At 42.0% G+C, this 26,781-nt stretch overlaps 1 protein-coding gene across 2 annotated transcripts in view; it reads left to right on the top strand.

The window, feature by feature from the left end:
* Positions 1-26,781, top strand: part of LOC136876948 (juvenile hormone esterase-like) — a 75,906-nt gene that overhangs the window by 32,525 nt on the left and 16,600 nt on the right. For both annotated transcript variants that reach the window (XM_067150717.2, XM_068228507.1), the window contains exons 5-8: positions 9,522-9,707; positions 13,075-13,274; positions 19,377-19,548; positions 24,953-25,137. In XM_067150717.2, coding sequence (XP_067006818.2) covers positions 9,522-9,707; positions 13,075-13,274; positions 19,377-19,548; positions 24,953-25,137 — 743 coding nt within the window. The remainder of the gene's footprint in view (positions 1-9,521; positions 9,708-13,074; positions 13,275-19,376; positions 19,549-24,952; positions 25,138-26,781) is intronic.

Genomic DNA, 26,781 nt, shown 5'->3' with positions numbered 1-26,781 from the left:
TTGTTTTTAGTATTTTACTGTGAAATTTGCAATAAAATGGCTTGTACTTACTAAATTATGTTTTATTTAATCAATAATGACAGTTAAAATGCAGAAAATCACAAAGTAATCAGTTAGGCTACCCCATTTAGCACTCAGTTAATTCATAGTATATAACTCCCGTTTGGAAGATACCTTTACTGGAGGGTTTATTTTAGAGATGACATCGGAAAGTTCATAGTTAAGGATATCTTTGTATTTTGGCCAGGTCCACAACCTACAACTCCTAGCCATGCAACTTACTTTAGCTCCTGAATCAGAAATAACTAAAAAAATATCAGGCCAGTATCCTCCCTCATAATTCACTATGACAAATTCGTTTACTGTAGGAACACAATTAATAAATTAATATATGCTATTTATTCGGGGCACCGAGCTAGATAGCTGCAGTCGCTTAAGTGCGGCCAGTATCCAGTATTCGGGAGATAGTAGGTTCGAACCCTACTGTCGGCAGCACTGAAAATGGTTTTCCGTGGTTTCCCATTTTCACACTAGGCAAATGCTGTGGCTGTACCTTAATTAAGGCCACGGCCGTTTCCTTCCCACTCCTAGCCCTTTCCTGTCCCATCGTCGCCATAAGACCTATCTGTGTCGGTGCGACGTAAAGCAACTAGAAAAAAATTTATTCGGGGCGTCGACCTAAGAAGATCTTTTGTCCCTACTTTGCACCATATGTTGTGAACCTGTATGTATTTGGAAATTTCGGAAGTGTAAAGTGTTGAATATGAGGAAAGGAATATTAAAGATGACACAAACACCCAGTCCCCAGGCCAGGGATACTAATCATTTACAATTAAGAAAGCCTGACCCGGCCGGAAATCGAACCCGGGGCCGCCGGGTGACAGCGGACGTGTTGCCCCCTACACCGCGGGGCTGGACACTGTAGGATCATAATCACACTTTTTAGAAAACACTTCCTGCTCTTCTTCTGGTTGGTGGAAATCAGTGTATGTGTCAGATTCGAGAAGGACCTTTTCCTCATCTTCAGTGCTGCTGTTTTCGCTGCTTCATTTTCGCTGTTTCTGCAAACAAATATAGTTTACAAAAGCATGCTAGACAATGTTCTCAAAGTATAAATATTTATAATATAATTACAGCATCATACCTGTCTTCTTTTCTTCTCCCTGAATGTTTGTGCCTGTGAAGGACCAGCTGCAAGTAAGCCATTGTTAGGACCATTGTTTGTGGGCTCAGCATTCCCACCCATTCCCATGCCTATTTGCAATGTCTTCTGGTCCAATGCTTTTTCCTGGTTCCACATTCACTATGGAGCGCTGTCTCTTCTGAGTTGCTACATTGTCTCCTGCCCTCAAGGTGTTAAGATATTCCAAAAATGACCTGCTGATAGCTTCAATATAACAAGCAGCTCCTTTACCGGTACTTGGTACTCTTCCGAGGGGAATATACCTGTTTTTCTGAAACCTGATCCTAAGTTCGATGGGCCATTTACTTTCAGTTTCTCAATTAGTTCCTTCAACAATGATGGAAACGTATCTTTAGGGATAGTTGAAAGTCTTGTTCCCAATGCAGTACTTTTCCATTCATCAAGGACTTGGCGGCATGCCACCTTCATTGGCCTGAAGTACACTGACTGAGCAAATGTCATGGGATAGCGGAGCACTGATGCACAGGTGTGTTGTCTGCGCACCATACGCCCCCTGTACCAGCGGCAGTTGTATAGGAGACCTTGTGAGCAGTGGCTGTGCACGTGTCAGGTGTAACATGGACCGTTGTCGTGAGCTGACACCGTTCGAACGGGGTATGGTGGTCGGTGCCCGACGGATGGGAAGTGCGATTTCGGAAGTGGTGCGGGAATTCGGCTTCACACGATCAACCGTGTCCATGGTGTATCGTGAATGGTTGAATGCGGGTGTCACCGTCCACAACAGACGAACGACCGGCCGTCCAGCCACCTTCGATGACCGTGACTGGCGACATCTGAGACGGATTGTCAATAGTGACAGACGGGCAACCGTGCAATAAATCGCGGCTCAATTCAACACAGGCCGTGCTAGACACGTCTCCTAGTGGACAATCCGTAGGAACATGGGTTCTATGGGGTATGGGAGCCGGCACCGCACACGGGTGCCACTGTTAACCCAACGTCATCGCGCACAACGACGCGCATTTGTCGCCAGTCATCAGAGATGGACACTGGAACAATGGCGTAACGTGATATGGTCGGACGAATCACGATTTCAACTGCACCATGCCGATGGGAGGCACCATGTATGGCGCAGACCACATGAAGCGATGGATCCCGCCTGCCTCGAAGGTGTGATCCAGGCCTCAGGTGTCTCTATTATGGCCTGGGGTGCATTTTTGTGGTGAGGAATGGGCCCCTTAGTTGTTCTGGAAGAGACTTTGAATGGTACGCTGTATATTGAGCTGCTCGGAGACCATCTCCACTCATTTTAGGCCTTCCAGCGCCCAGACGGTTCTGCGGTGTTTCAAGATGATAACGCGCCGCCACATCATTTCCACATCGCCCGGAAATGGTTCCAGGAACATGCAGCGGAGGTCCAACGACTGCCATGGCCACCCAGAAGCCCCGATATGAACCCTATCGAACATATCTGGGATGTCATGGAACGCAGGCTCCGTGCCATGGATCCTGCACCCACCAACAGACCAGCATTGACGGCCGCTCTGCAAACGATTTGGTGTCAGCTGCGTCCAGAGGGCTACCAGGGACTTGTCGACTCACTTTCACGGCGTCTCACTGCAGTTCGCAGGGCCAGAGGAGGCCCCAAACGCTATTAGGTGACTATCCCATGACATTTGCTAAGTCAGTGTATGCCACGTCAAGTGGCTGCATGAGATGCGTTGCATTAGGCGATAAAGCTACATTGTTGGCTAAACATGCGCGTAAAACTTTGTCGCTGATGTGGCAACTTAAGTTGTCCCCAATCACAACTTTCTTCCCACTAAATTTTCTGAGACGTGGAAACAATGTGGTTAAAAAAACCAGTCCTGAAAACTGTTGCAGTCAAAGCAACCACTCTTTGTTCTATTATATCGAGCTCCTTCAAGGCCACCTTCGGTCCATGTGTCCAACATATTTTCTGCTTTATAGTTGATGTATGGTGGGCACATTTCACCAGCGGCATTGCCGCACATCGGCACCGAAACTGCAGCTTTAGTGGAGTTCCTTATTATTTCTGGGTATTTGCAACCCCTCCTGCATAAAATTTTATTTTTTTCCCTGATCGTCGACAAGGTTAGTTTCATCGAAATTGAATATATTTTCCGGAGGAAGATTTTCTTCTTCTTTCTCAAGATTGCCGAAAAACGTTCCAAGAATGTCTTCATTCACCATCGCTCTTCTCCTTTTGATGTTGCTACTGAATCTGTGGGACAACGTCCTCTTATGGCGATGCAGACATGATTCCGTCCAGCGTTTCGCAGGCATATTATTCGAGAACCTCTCTTCTTTCCGCCCAGTGCTATCTAAATGTGTTTTGGCAATAAATCTCAAGTCAAGTGGAGTAACTGGGAAACCAAAGTCACACATTTTCACTATATAGTCAATGAGAGTCTTCTTCCTCTCGTGTGAATACACATGTACGATCTGGCAACTGCACATTGTCATTGTGTATAGCTTTCATTTTGAGCATTAGAGTACTGCGAGGTATGTTGTATATGGCTGATGCTTCTCTTTGAGTTAATTTCGTTCCCCTAATGGCACTTAAGCACAATTCAATTTTTTCAGCAGTGTATGGGACATACAGACGACCCCCAATTTTTCGTCTGTTGTATTTTGAATTCATTACTGCAGCTAGGAATATTCTGAAATTCAGATACAAGTGTATTATTACTGTTATATTGTTTTAAATTGGATCTAGTTAGGAATACGGGGAACCACACAACTATGGTCCAACGAACTTATTGGACCACTACTACTACTACTACCGCTACTACGAAACGTTTTCATTTCTCCCCTGAAGGGGGAGGCGGACCTCTTAGACGGTTACGCCGTCTCTCAGGCCGGGAGATTTGTTACGGTGAAGGAGATGTGCGGGAAGGTGAGGGGGTAGGCGGCCGTGGCCTATACTACGAAATGTTCCGGTATTCACCTTAGTGCAGGAGAATGGAAAACCACGGAAAACCATTTTCAGGACAGCCGACGGGCGAGGCCAGGCGAGAAATACCGCACTGTGCCCCAGGCCCGCCTCCCGAATGCAGAGGCGTAGAGCCACGGTAGAGCCGTGACCACCTCTCCTCTGCTCGGTTGGCCGGTCAGAGTACAGAGCTTATGCGACAACAACCCACTCTGCATCTACTGACCTTATTGGACCACAGTAATGTTTCAAGTTACAATATTTTAATTTTGTATTAATTAAAAGTTACCTGAAGTAGCTTTAAAGAATAAATGGAAATTAAACACGTCAGTAATGCAGTGCTGCCCAAACTAAAAGCTACATTTGTCCAGTGCTCTTACCTGGAAAACAGCAGACGACAAAGTTCACAGGACAATACAAAACATGTGCATCTGTAACGGAAGATTTACTGCTCTGAGTTCGTTCAACGTTGCGCCACTAGTATTGAAGTGCACGCATAGATAGCAGCAGTTGCTTAGCTCTCCAATCCACTGTAGCGAAAACGCGGAAGAAAATGGCACTAACTCGTAGAACGTTTCAAGAATATGTATCACAGACCATATTGCCGGACATTAGTTGTGGGAAATTACGGTTGAAGAGAACATGCTTCACTTCGGTCAACAGTTGATTGATTTGTTAAAGGACTCCTTGCTACTCTGTCTTGTGCCAATCTCTTCATATCTAAATAACCACGGAATCCTACATCTACCGTAGCCTGTTTTTCATACTCATATCTCGGCCTTCCGCTAAACTTCTTAACCTGTACATACCTCCAAAACCAACTGAGTAAGTCCTGAGTATCTCACTGTGTGTCCTAACAATCTTCATGTCTTCTTCTGGTCAGTTCTTTTACAAAATCGTCCTCCTTTCACAAATTTCATCCAGAATGTCTTCATTTGTAATTCACTCTCACCTTCAGCATTATTCTGTAACAATTCGACGTCAGATATTGTCCACATCTCACTTTCATACATTTCTATGATCCATAGAAATGTTTTCAAAAGTGTCTTTAAATACACGTATTTATGTTTAAAGAGAACAAAGTTATTTCCTTAAGGAAAGCAAAGCAAAGTCACCTCGGTACAGACTATGAAGGCCCTTGGAGGAGTGGAAGGTAAAGGCTTCCACCATTGTTAACCTCGGCACGTGATGGGGTAGAGTGGTTAGCTCTACGCCCGGCCGCCTTTGCCCCCGGGAATTAACTTGGTACTCATTTTTTGTGTAGGCTGAGTGAACCTCAGGGCCATATGCACCTCCAGAAGTGGAAATCTCGTTTCTTAAATTTTACGACTTCCTGACGGGGATAAATCAGCGGTTCAAGGTTTCTTATTCCTACTTAGGTTCCTCAAAACCAAACCCCATGGCACTACAGTCCTTGAAGGGCCTTGGCCTACCAAGCGACCGCTGCTCAGCCCGAAGGCTTGCAGATTACGAGGTGTCGTGTGGTCAGCACGACGAATCCTTTCGGCCGTTATTCTTGGCTTTCTAGACCGGGGCCGCTATCTCACCGTCAGATAGCTCCTCAATTCTAATCACGTAGGCTGAGTGGACCTCGAACCAGCCCTCAGGTACAGGTAAAAATCCCTGACCTGGCTGGGAATCGAAACCGGGGCCCCCGGGTAAGAGGCACGCACGCTACCCCTACTTCACGGGGCCGGCTAAGTTTCTCATTGCTGTGTCAAATTCTCATCTCAAAATTGGGTCTATAATTTCGTCAGCATACCAATACTTCATTACCTATATATTTCCCTTGGTATAATTGTTTAACTCATTCCTGCCATCTTCCTGATATCTCTTCTTTCCGTTTTTTTTTTTTTTTTTTTTTTTTTTTTCACAAAAATCAAACTGTTAATAAAAGTACAGTGGTATAAAAGAGAACTATCTACCCAGAAGGAAAGATATGTTTGCAGACTGACTACTTTTAGTGGTAATATACAGCGGAACAAGCGGGAATAGATTTCAAGGGGCCGATGACCAACATGTTAGGACCCTTTAAACAAAAGCATCATCATCATCAAAATATTTCAAAGACAAATTTGGAAAAGGAATCACAATCCACGAGGAAGAAATAAGAACTTGTAATGTTTAGAAGTGATAGCGTTATCTTATCCATGCATTCAGGGGACCTGGAGAGTGGTGAATGGATGGTATGGTCATAGTTTTAGAGAAGAAGTGTAGCATGAACATAAATCTAAAACAAAAGTATGGGAATGCAGGTGAATTTAGTCAGGTGATACAAGAAATATCTTATTATAAAGTTAGGTCGTAAGTTAGGTAGATGAATTTTGCTGGCTGAATAGAAGTAAAGCATATATACTCCAAACTCAACAAGGGGGATTATTTCTTATCTTAGGAGCTTGCTTTTCTTAAAATATACTCATGCGTACAGCAAGATATTTCTGAAGACACTTGTTCAAAGTGTGGTAGTGTAGGCGGGTTAACTAGCGCATAAAGAAAGATAACAGAAAAGAGACACTGAATCAAACTGGTCGGATAAGAGAAAATTATATATTCCACGTCTTGAGACATCTAGAGCACGTTCAGTTTGCTTTTAGAGGAAAGTTTTTTTTTTTTTTTTTTTTTTTTTTTTTTTTTTGCTTTACGTCGCACCGACACAGATAGGTCTTATGGCGACGATGGGATAGGAAAGGCCAAGAATGGGAAGGAAGCGGCCATGGCCTTAATTAAGGTACAGCCCCAGCATTTGCCTAGTGTGAAAATGGGAACCCACGGAAAACCATCTTCAGGGTTGTCGACAGTGGGGTTCGAACCCACTATCTCCCGGATGCAAGCTCACAGCCGCGCGCTCCTAACCGCACGGCCAACTCGCCCGGTTTTTTCAGGAAAGTGTAGTGGGTATGAATGGTAAAGACAAACCAAGGCATGAAAATGAGAAATACATTAGATTCGGTGCAGGATGTATTGATTACGTAGAAATGACGAAATCACCACACGACAGGTTGGCAGGAGATCCGCTTCAAAACAGTATATGAATTGATCATCAAAACGTCCGTAACTGAACTAATTTATCTACACAAGTGATCACCATCTCATCAATATAACCAATCAACAACAGGTAAGGGCTAGTTAGTGCATAACGTTACGACTGCCCTAACTGACATACGGTTGGTTGGTTGGTTGGTTGGTTGGTTGGTTGGTTGGTTGGTTGGTTGGTTGGTTGGTTGGTTGGTTGGTTGGTTGGTTGGTCGGTCGGTCGGTCGGTCGGTCGGTCGGTCGGTCGGTCGGTCGGTCGGTCGGTCGGTCGGTCGGTCGGTCGGTCGGTCGGTCGGTCGGTCGGTCGGTCGGTCGGTCGGTCGGTCGGTCGGTCGGTTGGTTGGTTTTCTTCCTTCACTCAAAACGCTGGTTTTCGTTAGTTTTTATTACTACAATGGTATTATTATTGTACCGGAGGTACACCCGCCCAGCGCATTTAAATTAAGCGCCTTGGAGAATACTATCTCTAATATAAAACTTGCAGCAACTAGCGCAAAAAGTTTGAAGATTTCTCGACATATGTCGCTACTGTAAACTTATGTTGTGCCCTCTGGGATGAAGGTGAACTATTAAATTTGTGGAGAAATTTCGTATGTAAATGTTTCCTAAACTGGAATGTTTAGCGCTTGTTTCTTGAATTTCAAAAGTTATCAACACTTCTATCTCTTCCCGCTAACTCAAGGCGTTAGCCAATGAAAAATTTAGTACAGTTATTTATTAACCAAGGAGAAAATTTTGATATATATTTGATTTTAAAATTGGGGTTGTGTCAAGTTGTTGCACCAGAGTTTTCTGGAACTTTCCCCTCGGCTATAAAAGCTGGCAAGTTTTCGGACGAGGCTTTCTTATTAATCGCTCCAGTCTAGAGTATGTGTTTGCAAAGGAGGCGAGAGGCCTCGTCTATCTTCGAGAGATCCACCAGCTCAAGGTAATGGCAGTTCCTGCTTAACTATGTGATAGTCTTTGAAAGCTAGCTCGAGGGGAAGGTTTCATCTTTTTAGATATGTAACATTATTTTCTAAAATGTTAACTTCAAACCTTAAATGTGAATTTCAAAAAGGCGAAATAACGTAACCGAAATCGGGGAATAGAGAGTTTGATACCATCTCGTATTCCCTCACAACTTGATTTTGCATTGACTATGATTTTGTAACCTTTTCTATCTTGTAAATTTTGCAACTTATATATTGTTCTCCATCTAGTCACCTCCGTGGTACAGGCTTAGCCTCTGTACGTCGGGCCATGAGACCAAATAGGTTGGTTTTTTTTTTTCTGCGTTTAATGCAAATTTTATGGAGTGCAAGTCTTTGCCTCCTCGCCATTTTGGTTTTTGAGGCCAGTAATTTAATATTTTGTTTTTACCAAGGGCCTTGTAGAGTGGGTACGTGTTCCCCTGTTACAATCTCTGTTATCATTTTCATGTTAAAGATATCAGACTGTTGTGCGTATAAGATAGTGAACACTGTTCAACATGTGCCTAGATAGGCCTGGAAGGTGTGAATATTCGAAAACTGATTCTCAAGTGTAAATTCATAGAGCATGAACGCTCTTCCTATATTTTGAATGGCGTGTGGCCTCCGAAGAGGCCGAGTGCTGGTCTTTCGAGTTGACGCCGCATAGGCGACCTGCGCGTCTATAAGAATGGGGCCCTACCTGTGATGAATTCTAATGCTGAAGACGGCACACACCACCCAGCCCCCGAGCTATAGGAATTAACCAATGAAGGTTAAAATCCCCGACCCGGCCGGGAATTGAACCCGGGGCCCTCTAGACCAAAGGTCAGCACGCTAACCGTTTAGCCATGGAGCCGGACTCTTCCTATTATGTAAAGGTATTAATGTAAAGGTTGAATGGTGCCTTTCAAAGACTGGAAAGGTATAATGTTTGGAGAGTAGTCTCCTAGATAAATTTTCTGGATCAAAGGTGTATAATGTTTGGAGAGTAGTCTCCTAGATAAATTTTCTGGATCAAAGGTGTATAACGTTTGGAGAGTAGCCTCCTAGATAAATTTTCTGGTTCAAAAGTGTATAATGTTTGGAGAGTAGTCTCCTAGATAAATTTTCTGGATCAAAGGTGTATAATGTTTGGAGAGTAGTCTCCTAGATAAATTTTCTGGATCAAAGGTGCTCTTGTCACTTATAATATAACTTCTGTATCTCATTGTTTTACTAGAAATATTTTGATTCGCTTAGCGAATTGTTTTGTTAAAATTTAACAACTGAAAAGAAACAAAAGAAGAGAAAAATATAGCTTTAAACTGACCTTCTGTTTGTTTTATATCCACCCATCTTCTTTCACCTCTGTCAACCACGGTATCCCCGTAACAATTATAATGGTAGACTGTATATATTTAATGTTAATCACCACTTCAATGTGAATTGTCTGCAGGATTTCTGACCACGCAAGACAGTGCAATTCCCGGCAATGCAGGAATGAAGGACCAAGTTCAAGCGTTGAGGTGGATACAGAAGAACATCGCTGCATTCGGTGGAGATCCAAACCGTGTGACTGTGTTCGGGCAGAGCGCAGGTGGAGCCGCTGTACATTACCTCATGCTGTCACCCATGACTGAAGGTACAGATTTATAGTTCACCAACTAATCAAACATGGACAAATGTCTTATAGAATTTAATATTTAGCTCTTGTTATCAACGCTTTATTATGGAAGATACCTGACGATGCTTTGACATCAACACGCTTAATTTTTACGTTTATATAAACAAGTTTTTCGCCCACGATATGTTCTGAAAGCAGTGGAATATGAAGAGATAACATCACCCGACAGGTAAACTTCGTCTGTTATCTTCAATGAAATACACGCCGAGAAGCCTTTTTGTATCGTTTGAAACTATTACTATAAAGACCCACATCATAACTATTTGAATATATTGTTACGAATGAAACTCCGTCTGTTTTATTACACTAATTTATTTCAGGATGACTCAATAAATGCACACACACAGATTTATATAGGCCTAGACACAATCCCAATCAACTATGAATGGCCACACTTAGTAATTGCTGTCTATTTAAAAGTCTTTCTTCCTTACGGCACAGCAGGCGGTCCGGCCGGTTGCAATACCTGGGAACGGCTGATCCTTACTTTGTACTTTCACTTCCCCAAATCCGGTGACCTCATACAGCAGCTCTGCGTAGACCACTGGATCTGAACAGAGGGTTACGGGCCACTCAACACACGATGACTGTTCGTTAGTTCGACTCCAGTGACAGTCCAGTAATTCACACAGTAACATGTAGTGAACAACCAAACAGCAACAGCTCAACGGTATTCAACAGCAAGGCGGTACCCACAACAGCGAATATCTAACACAGGTCCATTTACCCTCACACTCACAACAATGGTTTCCCTCGCTGACTCGTGGCCCACAGAAATACACAAACACAGTACTCTCAGGTAGTACCCAGTCTTACGTCGTCTCCAGTTCACCCACTTACTGGACACTCCGACACCACAACAAAAGCTCCCCGATCAGACCTCGGTGGGACACTAGTGACAGCCAACACCTCCGTAACCGTCAGCCAAACCACCAGACCCCAACACACTGAGTCTCACACTAACTCCACCAAGGAGTCCAACACTGACTCCACCACGGAGCCCAGTACTAACCCCACCATGGAAACCAACACTGACTCCGAGTCCAGCACCAACACTGACTCCACCACGGAGCCCAAATCTGACTGACTGTCCGCGCATAACCTCCTCTTTTATAGCTCGGGTGATGTGAACCAATGTATTCGCGAAATGGCTAGGGGCGGAATATTCCCATTACATCTCCAAGAAACACACAGGTAAGCCAGCCGACGACAACAATACGCGGAAATACCAGTCATGCCCTCCAGGCCGGCTGGCAGCTCCCCGGTCGGCTGATTCACCAGTTCCTTCCAGGAAATACGGAAAGCGGTTACCACAGGCGTGGCACGTAACAATATATATATATTGTATCCTTACGAGGTCTTTTCGCTATGCCGCTCAGCTCTTGTAGATCTCGGATGTGATTAATTCATCTTGTATCTTGATGGGTATGTGAGAAGGACAGTAATATGTCAAATATAATTTACAAGAAAACTGACGTGTTTCCTAATTTTAAATAAATATGTAAACATTGAAAATTAATGGGCGTGAATAATAAGAAAAGTAAGGAAAGTAAATCATCCAAATGATGATGAAACAAACACATTGACATATTTTTACAGTGGCGTTATTATTTAGATGAGATAGGTCACTTGCAATCTGTCACTTTCCATTCCATTCCACCCTCCTGTACAGATTAAAATTTCAGAAAGTACAGAAATTATGGCTTCGTTTCGTTGAGATCTAAAAGTATTACAACCCTCCTTGAAAACTTTTTTTAAGATACTGGATTTCTGTTATTTATGTATGACAAAGCAAAATGTAAAACATCAAGATAATAATTTGTATTAACTTTCAAGACTCGCGAGGAAGTTTGTGAGCAGGTTGTTTTAATAAATAAGCTTGCTAGTGTCGAAAACAAATGTTAAATTGACTAGTTGTCATATCTGCGCGAAGTCACAAATAATGTTTGCACGACTGCAACATATTTCATGTGGGTTCATATCACACTGACACAAACATTGACGATGGTATTGTATAAAAGCAACAACAACACAAAAATATGAAATGTCAGCATTCTCAGTAGAAAAACAGGACATCACAAACTGAATGTAGACACAATAACCCACGCTGATCTGGAAATAACACATTCAAAATCTCCATCAATCTGGAATAGCAACAAAATGTATTGGTTGTGGTTCTAATGTGCTTACTATCTTTAAGCTGGGATTCATGAATACATTTTAAACTGCTAAATCCTAATTAGAATTTAAATATCAATCAATCACTACTGATCTGCATTTAGGGCAGTCGCCCAGGTGGCAGATTCCCTATCTGTTGTTTTCCTAGCCTTTTCTTAAATGATTGCAAAGAAATTGGAAATTTATTGAACATCTCCCTTGGTTATTCCGATCCCTAACTCCCCTTCCTATAAACGAATATTTGCCGAATTTGTCCTCTTGAATTCCAACTTTATCTTCATATTATGATCTTTCCTACTTTTAAAGACACCATCCAAACTTATTCGTCTACTGATGTCCTCCCACGCCATCTCTCCACTGACAGCTCGGAACATACCACTTAGTCGAGCAGCTCATCTCCTTTCTACCAAGTCTTCCCAGCCCAAACTTTGCAACATTTTTGTAACGCTACTCTTTTGTCGGAAATCGCCCAGAACAAATCGAGCTGCTTTTCTTTGGATTTTTTTCCACTTCCTGAATCAAGTAATCCTGGTAAGGGTCCCATACACTGGAACCATACTCAAGTTGAGGTCTCACCAGAGACAAATATGCTCTCTCCTTTACATCCTTACTACAACCCCTAAATACTCTCATAACCATGTGCAGAGATCTGTACCCTTTATTTACAATCATATTTATGTTATTACCCCAATGAAGATCTTTCCTTATATTTATACCGAGGTATTTACAATGATCCCCAAAGGGAACTTTCACCCCATCAACGCAGTAATTAAAACTGAGAGGACTTTTCCTATTTGTGAAACTCACAACCTGACTTTTATCCCCATTTATCATCATACCATTGCCTACTGTCCATCTCACAACATTATCGAGGTCATTTTGCAGTTGCTCACAATCTTGTAACTTATTTATTACTCTGTACAGAATAACATCATCTGCGAAAAGCCTTATCTCTGATTCCACTTCTTTACACATATCATTGATATATACAGAAAACATAAAGGTCCAATAATACTGCCTTGAGGAATTCCTCTCTTAATTTTTACAGGAGAGATTTTATTCAGCAACAACGCACTGATCACATTTAAACACACTCCAAAAACGTTTCAGTGGAGATCTGTAACATAATTTATTGTACATTTTACAGGGCTATTCCACGGTGCTATTGCTCAGAGTGGCTCTGCCCTAAGCTCCTGGGCGTTAGCAGTGAATCCCAGAGACACAGCCTTCCAGATTGGTAATGCTCTGGGATTCTCCGGGAACACCAGTCAAGAACTAGCCGCCTTCCTCCGCAACCTGGATGCGGAGACACTGCTAGATGCATCGTTAACTGTCAAGCCTGAGAACGTAAGTGTCTAAAACAGAACTTTATTCATTAACATTGTTTCAACAGTACATTTAGCCAGAGTGCGAAATCAGAAAGAAGTGGGAGAGGGGTGGAAGGATCATAGGGCTTAATTACTATTGTTTTTTTTCAGGCACTACCCGGCGGGGGAGGGTTATATAATTCCCCTGTAAGAAAATTACCTCTCTCCCCCACCCCCGAAAAATGTAAATTAAAATCTTTTTTCTTGAATTTTGTTTTTATAACAAGAATGATAAACAGTTATGTTTTTTGTTCGTTAGCAAAATACACAGTTCAATAAAAGTATTAGTAACCAGTAGGCATTTCGAACTAGGAGCCTATCATTGCTGATTGTTTTATGAGAAAATGCACGGTAAAAAACAGCAATTTCAGTAATGTATGTGTTCTACATTTTCGTCATCATTTTACAATGAATCAATTCCACCCCCCCCCCCCCCCGGGCAATTTTAATGGAGAAGAACTTTTGAAATAAAATCGTCAGTGGGGGCCGGAACCCCTCTCTTCCTGCATCTAACCACCCTCGATGTCACACCCTGCATTTAGCTTTTTACTAGAAACCTGGTTTGTACTATTAAAAGAATCCTGAACCTGCTCAATCCTAACAAGACAGCCAGGCAAGGATAAAACAACAAAAAGGGCGTATTGCCTTCGGGCACTTCTTGTCCCTCAAAAAGTGGATCTATATGAATATTTTTGTGGGATAAACCTCCTTCGGGGCAAATTTCTGGCTCTCTACCTTTCTTCGAGCAAGTGTCTGTGTGGTTTGGGTCACGTAGATATCAGCTTGCATTCGGGAGATACTGGGTTCGAACCCCAACGTCGGCAGCCCTGAAGATGGTTTTCCGTGTTTTCCCATGTTCACATCAGGCAAATGCCTGGAGCTGTACCTTAATTAAGACCACGATCGTTTCCACCCCACTCCTAGCACTTTCTCATTCCATAAGACCTATCTGTGTTGGTGCGATGTAAAGCAAATTGTAAAAAAATAAAAAAAAATAAAAAAATCTTACCCTCTCTCCGTCTACTTTCCTTTTTTAATGGTATTAATAATTAAATTCCAACAATTTATGCGATATTCAGTGCATAGCTCCTTCTAAGAATCAGTGATAGCTATACCGTCAGTTTCTGTTCCCAAGATCGAGAGTTCAACTTCGACAGAGCAGTTAGATTTTGGAAGGGCGAAAAAAAAATTATATTCGGTGCTCCATGTCATACAATGTCAGTATGTAAAGGATCTCTGGTGAGACATTCCGTGTTTAGGTGGCAAAATTAACTGCAAAAATCTGTCCAAATCACTCAACTCAAATCCAATTTCCCTGCCCTATGCTGGGGTAAGACGGAAGGTCGAAATTGACATGCAGGAAGTCTAAATAGGGTAAAATCAAAATGTATACAACACGGTAGCTGAAACCATATTATTATTATTATTATTATTATTATTATTATTATTATTATTATTATTATTATTATTATTATTATTATTATTATTATTATTATTAGAAATGTACCCTTACTTCACTACGGTATTCTACATTGTTTACGGATATCGAAGTAAATTACTGTACATCCAGTGAATAAGACTTTTTTAAATTGCATGTCTCTCCGAGTTATCCAGAAACAGCAGGGGGAGGTTCCATTACGTTGTTTACAATGTAAAGTGCAAGTTGCCGAGTTGTGATGATAACGGCAGGTTCACTTGCTTACTACCATTCACAATCGAGTAGCTAAGTTTTCATTATAATGTGAGGCCCCATTACCTACTGCGCTGTCACAATCGATCTATGGAGTTTTCCTTACACTGTCAGGCGCCCTTTCCTGCTTCCAGATAGATTACAGTTGATAAGTTTTTATTATAATAGCAGGCGCCATCCCTACTGCCACTCAAAATTGTGCTGTGCTGTTGTCATTATCATGACAGGCCCCTTTTCTAAATGGCAGCCACAGCGAGTTGGTGAGTTTCAATTATAATATCAAGGCCACTATACCTAATGCCAGTCACATTTTAGTCGGGTAAATCGGTTTATAATGGCTGGCACACTTGCCTACTCCCAATAACATTCAGTTAGGGGAGTTTCGAACAAAATTGCATACCCCCTTGACTTCTGCCAGTCAAAGTCGATGTGGGGAGTAACGATTACAACAGCAGACGCCCTCCTGCTGAGAGTCACTATCGATGTAAAATTTTGATTTTAATGGCAAACACACCTATTCTACATCGCTAGAAATCGACTGCAAGAATATATATATAGATCGACATATGAAGTATATCAATGTTTACAATATTGCAAACCTTCATTTATAGATTAACTGCTGCTAAACGATACATCATATCGACAAACAGATTGTACCATAAGACACTCTAAATGGCTGCTCTTAAGATATTCTCTCCTTTCTCATCTATTTATGGGTGCAATTGAGTTAGAAACGTTGAATAAGGTGAAATTTTGGTAACGTGTTCTCACAGTGCATTACTTTTGGGTACTAATGTGACAGCTACAAACATAGAATTTGGCACACGTATGGATACTGGGTGGGCCAATGTTCGTGTAGAATTAAAAGATTCTACTTTTCATATAAGTGATTCGAACTACGAATTATACGTGTACAAAGATCAAAATCTAGGTACAGTCGAGAAATAGAGACAAATCCAACATATAAGGAATAGAGATACAACGAAACGTCATAGGACCAAAGTTGTACATTACTACAAATTTAACTGAGATTGTGCCATCCGTTTTGTTATACTATTTACGGTTTAGCTGCGAAATACCTCTAAACGAAGGTCTGCACCGACATTAAAATTGCCTCAATATTCCGAGATTTTTCGGGGGTAAAAAGTAAAATGTTTAAAGATCTTGGAACCTTTCCATCGATCACGGAATAAGACATATAATTTTGTCAAATATCAATTTTCAAGCTCGTCTGACAGATTGTACCACATTCTTGCTTTTGGAGATGGGGTAGAGTTTAAAAAGAGGACTTTCAGGAAACTAAAGCTAACAAATATGCAGATGGTCATTATTACATCTGAAACGGACAAATGTGCGGAAATTTCGCCAAAATAGTCAATGTACAGACACACAGTCGTTACGATTTTACTTATATACATAAAGAATCTTCTCTACGTACAACACCTTTTGGGCTATGTCTGATAGACTTAGCCTGAAAAACCGTGCGTTAATGATATCTACTTTATTAATCTCCTATCGAAAAAATTCACATGAGAGAAAAGTTTTAGAAATGGATTTCAATCAAGGTTGGTCCATTTCCAGTCAGACTGGTCTTGTATATATTGTGAGAGAGTAGAATCACTGTTTTGGTTCCCTATAAACCCCAGTCCATTCCGGGAATTTGACATGGTAGGGACCTAAAAACTTACCTTTGGACAGGTGGATGCTAAATATGAAGTTTGGTTGAAATATCTCCTGTAGTTTTCAAGTTTTAAGGAATACGCTTTACACACACCCGATTTTGAGTTAAGTCGGGTGGGACTTGTACCGAAAAATGGTCCGTTAATAACATCTCCCTCATTAATCCTCGTATCGAAATGATGAATATGAGAAAAAAAAAGGCTTAGAAATTCATTTCCATTAAGGCAGGTAGATTTTCATTAAGTTCGGTTGTGTATATTTTGTGGAGGCAAAATCACGGTCTCGGTTTCGTATAAACCCCCAGTAAGTTCAGGGATTTAGAAACAATACTGGCTCTAAAACCTACCCAAGGATAGATGGATTCTAAATATGAAGCTTGGCGGAAATATATTCAGTAGTTTTCAAGTTATAGGCAAACATACAAACAAACAAACAGACACCAAAGCTAAAAAATGTGCAGATGGTCATTATTACACCTGAAACGGATAACTGTATGGAAATTTTGCCAAAATAGTCAATGTACAGACACGCGTTCGTTACGAATTTATTTATATTATATAGATGACAGATAAACATGGGCACGTTTGCAAGTGCAGATTTTCATTTCGAGATTTACTGCTCATAAACGGTACATCATATCAACAAACGGTTTGCATCATCAGACGCCTCCTTTATCGCTCTACATGTTTGGTATTAAGATATTTTATCGCATCACCCATATTTATGGGTTCGATTGAGTTACGATTTTTGAATGGGGTGAAATTTGGGTTCATTTTTAACGTTTTAATTTATATTTCGCATAAGTCTGTGGAAGCTAGAATCATCAAATTTGGTTCTCATATAGCCATTGCTTGTGTGAATGTGCGTGCCAAATTCAATGACTCTATCTTTCCTATAAGTTTGTCAAACTGTGTAATATATACGTGTAAAAATCACAAAATTTACGAACAATCGAAAAATACAGCCAAATCTAACGTATAAGGGAGAGAGAGACGATAAAAAGTTTTATATCACTCGAAATTGAACTGAGATTGTACCATCCGTTTTGTGATACGACTGACCGTTTAGCCGCGAAATACTTCGAAACGAAGGTCTGCACCGTCATCAAAATTGCCTCCATATTTCGATATTGTTTGGGGATAAAATGTGAAAAATTTTAACGTGTTGGAAGATTTCCGTCGGTTACAAGCTAAAACGTATAATTTTGCCTAATTTCAATTTTCTGGCTCGTCTGGCAAATTTTTCCGCAATCCTGATTTTGTGCGAGGGGCGTAAAATTTAGGACTCTCGGGAAACTATATCTAAAAAATATGCAGACGGTCATTATTACTCCCTAAATGGATAGCTGTACGAAAATTTTGCCAAAATATCAATGCGCAGACACACGGCCATTATGATTTTATTTATATAGATATATATAAGGAATCTTCTCCATGTACAACACCTTTTGGGCTATGTCCGCTGGACTTTGCCTGCAAAACCAACCGTTCATGACATGTCCCTCATTAATCCTCCTAGCGAAAAAATGCGCATGAGAAAAAAGTTTTAGAAATGGATTTCTATCAAGGTTGGTCGATTTCCGGTCAGATTGGTCTTGTATATAGTGTGGGAGTGTAAAATCACTGTTTCGGTTCCCTATAAACCCCCAGTCCATTCCGGGAATTTGAAATGTTATGGAACTTAAAACCTACCTTTGGACAGGTGGATGCTAAATATAAAGTTTGGTTGAAATATCTTCAGTAGTTTTCAAGTTATAAGAAATACGCTTAACAAGCACCCAGTCTTGAGTTAAGTCCGGTGGGACTTGTACCGAGAAACGGTCCCTTGATGATATCTCCCTTACTAATCCTCGTATCGAAATGATGCACTTGAGATATAAAGGTTTAGAAATTAATTTCCATTAAGGTAGGTTGATTTCCATTAAGTTTGGTTGTGTATATTTTGTGGGAGTGAAAAATCAGGTTCCAATTTCGAATAAACTCCTTGTCATTTCAGGGATTTAGTAACAATATTGGCTCTAAAACCTACCCAAGGACAGGTGGATTCTAAATATGAAGTTCGGTAGAAATATATCCAGTAGTTTTCAAGTTATAAACAAACAGACAGACACCAAAGCTAAAAAATAATTATACAGATGGTCGTTATTACACTTGAAACGGATAACTGTACGGAAATTTCGCCAAAATAGTCAATGCACAGACACACGGCCGTTACGATTTTATTTATAAGGATTATTATTTTTTTGCTAGGGGCTTTACGTCGCACCGACACAGATAGGTCTTATGGCGGCGATGGGATAGGAAAGGCCTAGGAGTTGGAAGGAAGCGGCCGCGGCCTTAATTAAGGTACAGCCCCAGCATTTGCCTGGTGTGAAAATGGGAAACCACGGAAAACCATTTCCAGGGCTGCCGATAGTGGGATTCGAATGCACTATCTCCCGGATGAAAGCTCACAGCCGCACGCCTCTACGCGCCCGGCCAACTCACCCGGTAATTATTATTATTATTATTATTATTATTATTATTATTATTATTATTATTATTATTATTATTATTATTATTATTATTATTATCGCCATTTCGGATCAGGCAGCACGGTAACCATACTTCCATTTTAAGGTCACGGGTGAGTATACAACCTTGGTAACATTAATAACTAGCTCTAAATGAAATCAGTAGTTCAGTCATTGATATTACGCTTGTTTACTTGCAGGAGCAATACCGTCTTCTGAGCATGGTTCACGTACCGTCACAAGAGCCTGCAGTGGAAGGAGAGGTATCATTCCTTCCCGATCATCCTTCACGTCTTCTTGAGGAGGGAAGATTCCACAAAGTGCCCTTCATCAGCGGAGTGACATCTTCTGAAGGACTGGCATTTATAAAATGTAAAAATAATTCTTCTACGACTAGTCATCTTTCAGCCTGGAGTATCAAAACTCTAACATTATTTAAATGTCCATAGTCCATATCGGAGTGAATACACACATCAAAAAATGTTTTGCACCACTTTTACTTTTTTGTATTCGTGAAAGATGTTCGCTCTAAGAGTTGTAACGTGTAAGACTACCTTTTAGTGGACGTGGGGGTTATACACGTAGTCTCAGAACAGTCCAGAGGAGTGTGCTGTTACTGTCACATGTGGACCCAACATGACAAGAGCACATTTGTGTCCCGTGCAGTAAGCAAACATTGCCACTTTTGATCGTACACGTATAGCGACATCGCGTCAGCAAGGCCTCTCTGTGAGGGCAATTGCCGGCCTGATTGGTGTACACCATAGCGACGTTGTCAGGGCATACATTCTCTATCGTGTGACACAAAATGTTGAAGATCATCTTGGCAGTGGTCTTCCGCGGTCAACAACAACAGCTGACGACCGTTACGTGTGAATCCTGGCTCGCAGGAACCCGGTAGACACCGCAAGAGAACTGTGTAATGCCTTAGAGCAGGCAACTGGCAGGGCTGTGTCTATTCAGACAATTAGAAATCATCTCAATAGGGACCATCTACACTCAAGAATTCGTTAGTGAGCACCTGCACGTGCACCCGAACACAGTAGAATGAGGTACAGATGGGCAAGGGAGCACTTGGACTGGACTCTGGAAGAATGGTGCCGGATCCTCTCACGAATGAGTGCCGAATGTGTCAGACGTCGGATATATAATTGTCGGTGGAGCATTCGGAGAGAGCGAAGTAACGAGAGACGAGTCGTATACGCCATCCCACATGCCCACCAGGGAAGCGGATCCCTCATATTTTGAGGCGGAATTATGAATGGGCGTCGGACTCCACTCATCATCGTAGAAGGCAATATGACTGGTACACAGTACCGGCAAGGAATCCTTAGGGCCCATTGTTCAATCTTGTGATCCTCTTCCTCAGGGAGTCCCGCATCCACCAAATGGACTGGCCTTCGGGGTCTCCGGACATGAATCCCATTGAACATGGCTGGGACAAGCTGAAAAAAGCAATGCGACGACGAATGAATCCATCTCTCAGCTCTCTCTCGGGGTGCTGTCGAAAAGTGGAATAGGATCGACCAGGACAGCCTCAGCCCCCTTGTAGACAGCATGCCACGATTGGTCTGGTCATGCTTCACTCCACGGGGAGGAGTACCGCCATGCTAAGAGGCAGAATCAGGTTCCCATGTTCGATAGGCGGATGCTCGTTGTCGAAAAATAGTGTTTGTGTTGCGCCTGTCGTTGCTTTTTCTTTACATAAATCGTGTTATGCTTGACATAAAGTGTGTATTTGCATCTTAGATATTCCCTGAGGTCATCAGCAGCCTAGAAACTGGGAACGCTAGCTGGTGCAAAACATTTTTGAGGTGTATATTTGCAATGGAAGCTAAACAAAAATTATCACTTTCTCGTAGCCGTATCAGTAGTTAAGAATAATAATCTACTGAATTGTAAAAGTATATTTTATTTCGTCCGACTCCGTGGCTAACTGGTTATCGTGCTGGCCTTTGGTGAGAGGGGACCCGGGTTCGATTCCCTGCACCGGGGCTCGGTATATGTGTCGTCTTCATCATCATTTCATCCTCATCACGCCATCCAGGTCGCCTACGGGCGTCAAATCAAAATACCTGCATCTGGCGAGCCGAACTTGTCCTCGGACACTCCCGGCACTAAAAGCCATACACGCAATTTAATTTCATATTTTCTTTCTAGACATATTAATTATTAGTTACAATTTTAGTCTCATTCATTTATTAATTAATGGAGACGTATGTAGTGTTGTGGCTAAGATGCTGAGTTTACCTTCGGATGCCCGAGGTTCGTATTCATGGCAGCAATTCAAATAAAGTAAACTCGTGTCCTCATCCCGAGGTGGTGCAGCTCTTTTCAGGCACACCCCCATTGGAGGTGAGCTGCATGTACCATTCCAACCACATACCAGCCCTCCTGCCATTCTTAAATTCCTGGCAGTACCGGGAATCGAACCCGGGCCCCCGAGGACGGCAGCTAATAACACTAACCGTTACGCTACGGAGGCGGACAGCAATTCAAATGAAAAGTCTCGTTGATTCGGGAAGGGCCACAAACCTCAGACACAAACCAAAAATGGGCCAATGTAGGTTGTCTCAGTGACCTAAAGAACTTTTTTGAGTTTTCTCTATAACAGGAATACAACAGATAATGGGAAACACATACATTACCATTATGAAATTCTGTCTTTCTAAACCAAGCAAATTCACATATGGTCAATTCACATACTTTGCTTAGCTTTAAATTCACTGGCTGCATTTCACTTTAGTTCAAAACTAACAAATAAACACTATAAAACATTAATGCTGACATGTTTTTAAAAAATTCCTGATAATTGGGAAAGAAGATTTACATATCCGACAGGCAAATACAAAGGGTTTACAGAAAACACCACGTCAGAGACAAACATACTGCAGATAACCATTGAATTTTTCATCGGTCACCATTTGTCGTTTTAAGTTTTAATTTCTGGGTAAAATGAGGATAAAACAGACTTCGGTCACGTACAGGAGATGGTACTCGTAAATTGATGTAACATGTCAGATAAGCGCTCTAGAAAGCATTACCGAACAATTTGAAGTTAATTACAATAATTAAGTTATGCCTAGCCGCCTCAGTGGTGTAGTGGTTAGCGTGATTAGCTGCCACCCCCGGAGGTCCGGGTTCGATTCCCGGCTCTACCACGAAATTTGAAAAGTGGTACGAGGGCTGGAACGGGGTCCACTCAGCCTCGGGAGGTCAACTGAGTAGAGGCGGGTTCGATTCCCACCTCAGCCATCCTCGAAGTGGTTTTCCGTGGTTTCCCACTTCACCTCCAGGCAAATGCCGGGATGGTACCTATCTTAAGGCCACGGCCGCTTCCTTCCCTCATCCTTGCCTATCCCTTCCAATCTTCCCATCCCCCTACTAGGCCCCTGTTCACTATAGCAGGTGAGGCCGCCTGGGCGAGGTACTGGTCATACTCCCCAGTTGTATCCCCCGACCAAGAGTCTGAAGCTCCAGGACACTGCCCTTGAGGCGGTAGAGGTGGGATCCCTCGCTCAGTCCGAGGGAAAAGCCGAACCTGGAGGGTAAACAGATGATGATGATGATGATGAAGTTATGCCTATAGTATGAGACGGAGATTTAAATCTTTTGAATCACCTTATCTTGTATAGCGTAGAAAGGAACCATACCCCTTCCAGGATAGAAACTGCTTTCAGTAGACTACTACTACTACTACTGCTATTTGCTTTACGTCGCACCGACACAGATACGTCTTATGGCGACGATGGGATAGGAAAGGCCTTGGAGTTGGAAGGAAGCGGCCGTGGCCTTAATTAAGGTACAGCCCCAGCATTTGCCTGGTGTGAAAATGGGAAACCACGGAAAACCATCTTCAGGGCTGCCGACAGTGGGATTCGAACCCACGATCTCCCAGATGCAAGCTCACAGTTCATATATCGAAGCTCATTGAACTCCGCGTATCCGACTGACGGATTCACTCCCTGTGAAATACTTGACATGGACTTGGTTTTAGAAAATGCTTCTGAATGACCCGTATAAACATCTTAATCTTGCCTTCTATGCTCCATAGCTCTCGATACAGTGTGAATCATCTGCAACAGATTTGTTGTTGTTCATTTTTTATGTCTGAAACTATGCAAAACGTCAGTTATGTTGAAAATATTGAGATATTCTTAAAATTAAAATTACTACTACTACTTTTTTTGCTAGGGGCTTTACGTCGCACCGACGCAGATAGGTCTTATGGCGACGATGGGATAGGAAAGGCCTTGGAGTTGGAAGGAAGCGGCCGTGGCCTTAATTAAGGTACAGCCCCAGCATTTGCCTGGTGTGAAAATGGGAAACCACGGAAAACCATCTTCAGGGCTGCCGACAGTGGGATTCGAACCCACGATCTCCCAGATGCAAGCTCACAGCCGCGCGCCTCTACGCGCACGGCCAACTCGCCCGGTACTACTACTACTACTGCTATTTGCTTTACGTCGCACCGACACAGATACGTCTTATGGCGACGATGGGATAGGAAAGGCCTGGGAATGGGAAGGAAGCGGCCGTGGCCTTAATTAAGGTACAGCCCTAGCATTTGCCTGGTGTGAAAATGGGAAACCACGGAAAACCATCTTCAGGGCTGCCGACAGTGGGATTCGAACCCACTATCTCCCGATTACTGGATACTGGCCGCACTTAAGCGACTGCAGCTATCGAGCTCGGTATTAAAATTACTACGCAGAGAAGTAGCATGTTTTACTATCCACTAAATTTATTGAACTACTATTTACAGTTAATCACAAGTTCACTCGTGTTTGAGTTTTCTGTTAGACACAGTTATTACTCATGATCGTAAAACACACTAATACACACTCATACGGGCGATCTCATTGCATACAGGGGCGTCGAACTCCTAGCCCCAGACACAGCTTCTTACACTGCAGTGTTGTTCCAGAACAGTTCATATATCGAAGCTCGTTGAACTCCGCGTATCCGACTGACGGACTCACTCCCTGTGAAATACTTGACATGGACTCGCGACCGTTCACACGTGATTGACGGACTCAATTTCAGCAACAATATTTTGAAGATCATACAAGTGGAAAAACTAGTATACTGATTCCAACTAGTCAATACATACAAGTTTATTTACAATCGAATGTTGTAAGTGCATTATATTAGAACAACAGTACACGTTTCGGCCGCATTAGGCCATCTTCAGCTATCTAGAAAATAACTTTAACTTAAAATAAATGCATTGAAAGTTGAAAAACATTAGTAAAATTTACATTCATATAATATACTTTTAAATTAAAACATGTGCATGCTGAAACATCAACTTTCAATACGTTAATTTTAATTTAAAGTTATTTCCTAGACAGCTGAAGATGGCCTAATGCGGCCGAAACATGCACTGTTGTTCTTATATGATGTTTTATAACTTTGAATATTGTAAATAAACTTACATGTATTGACTATGTGGAACCAGTATACTAGTTTCTCAACTTATATAACATAATTGCCAATACGGATCCAAATCGAAATTTATTTTATGAAGTTCATGCTAGCAATGGACATGTTAAATGAAACATTTATAATAATAAAATAATATGAGTATGTCAAAAGAAAATGTTGAAAATGTTCGAACCACGGTATATTATTACTTATAGGCTATACACTGTCTGCACCAGCGCCTGACTGCATAAGGATCTTGTATTAACTTTTATTTATGTTAAGTATGTCACTATGAAATTTTGGTGAGTAGCTTACCTAAGACACTAATACATTTCTCTTCATGTTACAGTTGGAGGTTTATTAGACGGTTCGAGAACAGAGAAAGAAATAAATGAAAATTTCTCGAAGGTGCTGAAGAGAGATGTGAGAGGCTGCAATGAAGTAGATAACTGTGACGAACTGATCGCCAGGATAAAGTCCTTCTATTTTGAAGATCAGCCCTTCAGCATGGATCTGATAGAGAAATTTATTGAAGTAAGTCAAAGACAATAAATAAGAATTTGATGTTATAGTATTAATTAATGATCATCCGGCTTCTTGACTGAATGGTCAGCGCTGAGGCCTTTGGTTCAGAGAGTCCTGGGTTCAACTCCCGGCCGGATCAGGGATTTCAATCGCGTGTGATTGATTCTTCTGGTTCGTGGACTGGTTGTTGTGTTTGTCCCAACGCTCTCTTCATATTCAGACAACACACCACACTTCCAAACATCACATAAACACGCAATAGGTATTACGCCCCTCCAGATAGGATTAGCGTCAGGAAGGGCATCCAGCCGTAAAACAGGGACCAAATCCCCATTTGCGATACAGGTATCGCCCGCAACCCCACAAGGTGCGGCAAAAGCGGTACAAGAAGAAGAAAAGGAGTATTAATTTTGATCGAACCGAGCGGAGTGGCCGAGAGTATTAACTCGCCACGGCTATTAATCGAAACTCTGCATTCGGGAGATGCGTGGTTTCGAACCCCATCGTCGGCTGTCCTGAGGAGTCTTCATTGTTGTTTCCCATTTTCACTTCCAGGCAAAAGCAGTGAAATGTCCTATCCATAGGTCACAGCCGACCCCTTCCACCTCCTTACCTAATTACATTCACCATCTTTCATTTCATCTTCATTAGCTCCTCAATTGATGCTGACGTCAGGAAGGGCATCCGGCTGTAAAACGCGCCATAATAATTAATATCACCTCATCCCCCACCCAAAATCATTATAAGCGGTAGACATATAAACATACATTAATTTTGATCAAAACGATAAATAAAATGTAGAATCATCTACTGTACAGTGGGTGGCCAACGAATTAGGAATTTACCTAGGTAGAAACTTCTAAGCTCTATTTGGGTACAGAGATTGATTCAAAACAACACCGAAGCCAAATTTAAACGGGAACACTATGTCAGCACAAGATATACTGTACTGTCTTGTATTCAGTGAACAACTCAGACGAGCAGGACAAGACATACTGTACTGTCTTGTGTTCCGTGAACAGCTCAGACGAGCAGGACAAGACATACTATACTGTCTTGTGTTCCGTGAACAGCTCAGACGAGCAGGACAAGAGACAAAACAGAGTGTACTGTCTTGTGTTCCGTGAACAGCTCAGACGAGCAGGACAAGACATACTGTACTGTCTTGTGATCCGTGAACAGCTCAGACGAGTAAGACAAGACATACTGTACTGTCTTGTGTTCCGTGAACAGCTCAGACGAGCAGGACAAGACATACTGTACTATATTGTGTTCCGTGAACAGCTCAGATGAGCAGGACAACACATTATTCATACATCATGAAAAAAGATCCAAGAAAACTTAAGAAAATTATTACATATCTTGTAAGAATTTATATTGCGGGACTGAATAGCTCTGGCGGTTGAGTCACTAGCCTTCTGACCCAAACTTGGAAGGTTCAGTTCTGTGGTATTTGAAGGTGATCAAATACGTCAACCTCATGTCAGTAGATTTACTGGCACGTAAAAGAACTGCGGGACTAAATTCCGACATTTCAGCGTCTCCGAAAACCGTCAAAAAGTAGTTAGTGGTACGTAAAGGCTATGACATTAAAATTCGAATAAGCATTTGATACATCATCATAGTCATTCAGGTATTCTGCCTTATGGAAGG

This window comes from Anabrus simplex, chromosome 7, assembly GCF_040414725.1.
Source record: "Anabrus simplex isolate iqAnaSimp1 chromosome 7, ASM4041472v1, whole genome shotgun sequence".
Taxonomy (NCBI): Eukaryota; Metazoa; Arthropoda; class Insecta; order Orthoptera; family Tettigoniidae; genus Anabrus; species Anabrus simplex.
Note: the sequence above shows the minus strand (reverse complement) of the source record. Positions and strands in the feature narration are given on the sequence as shown.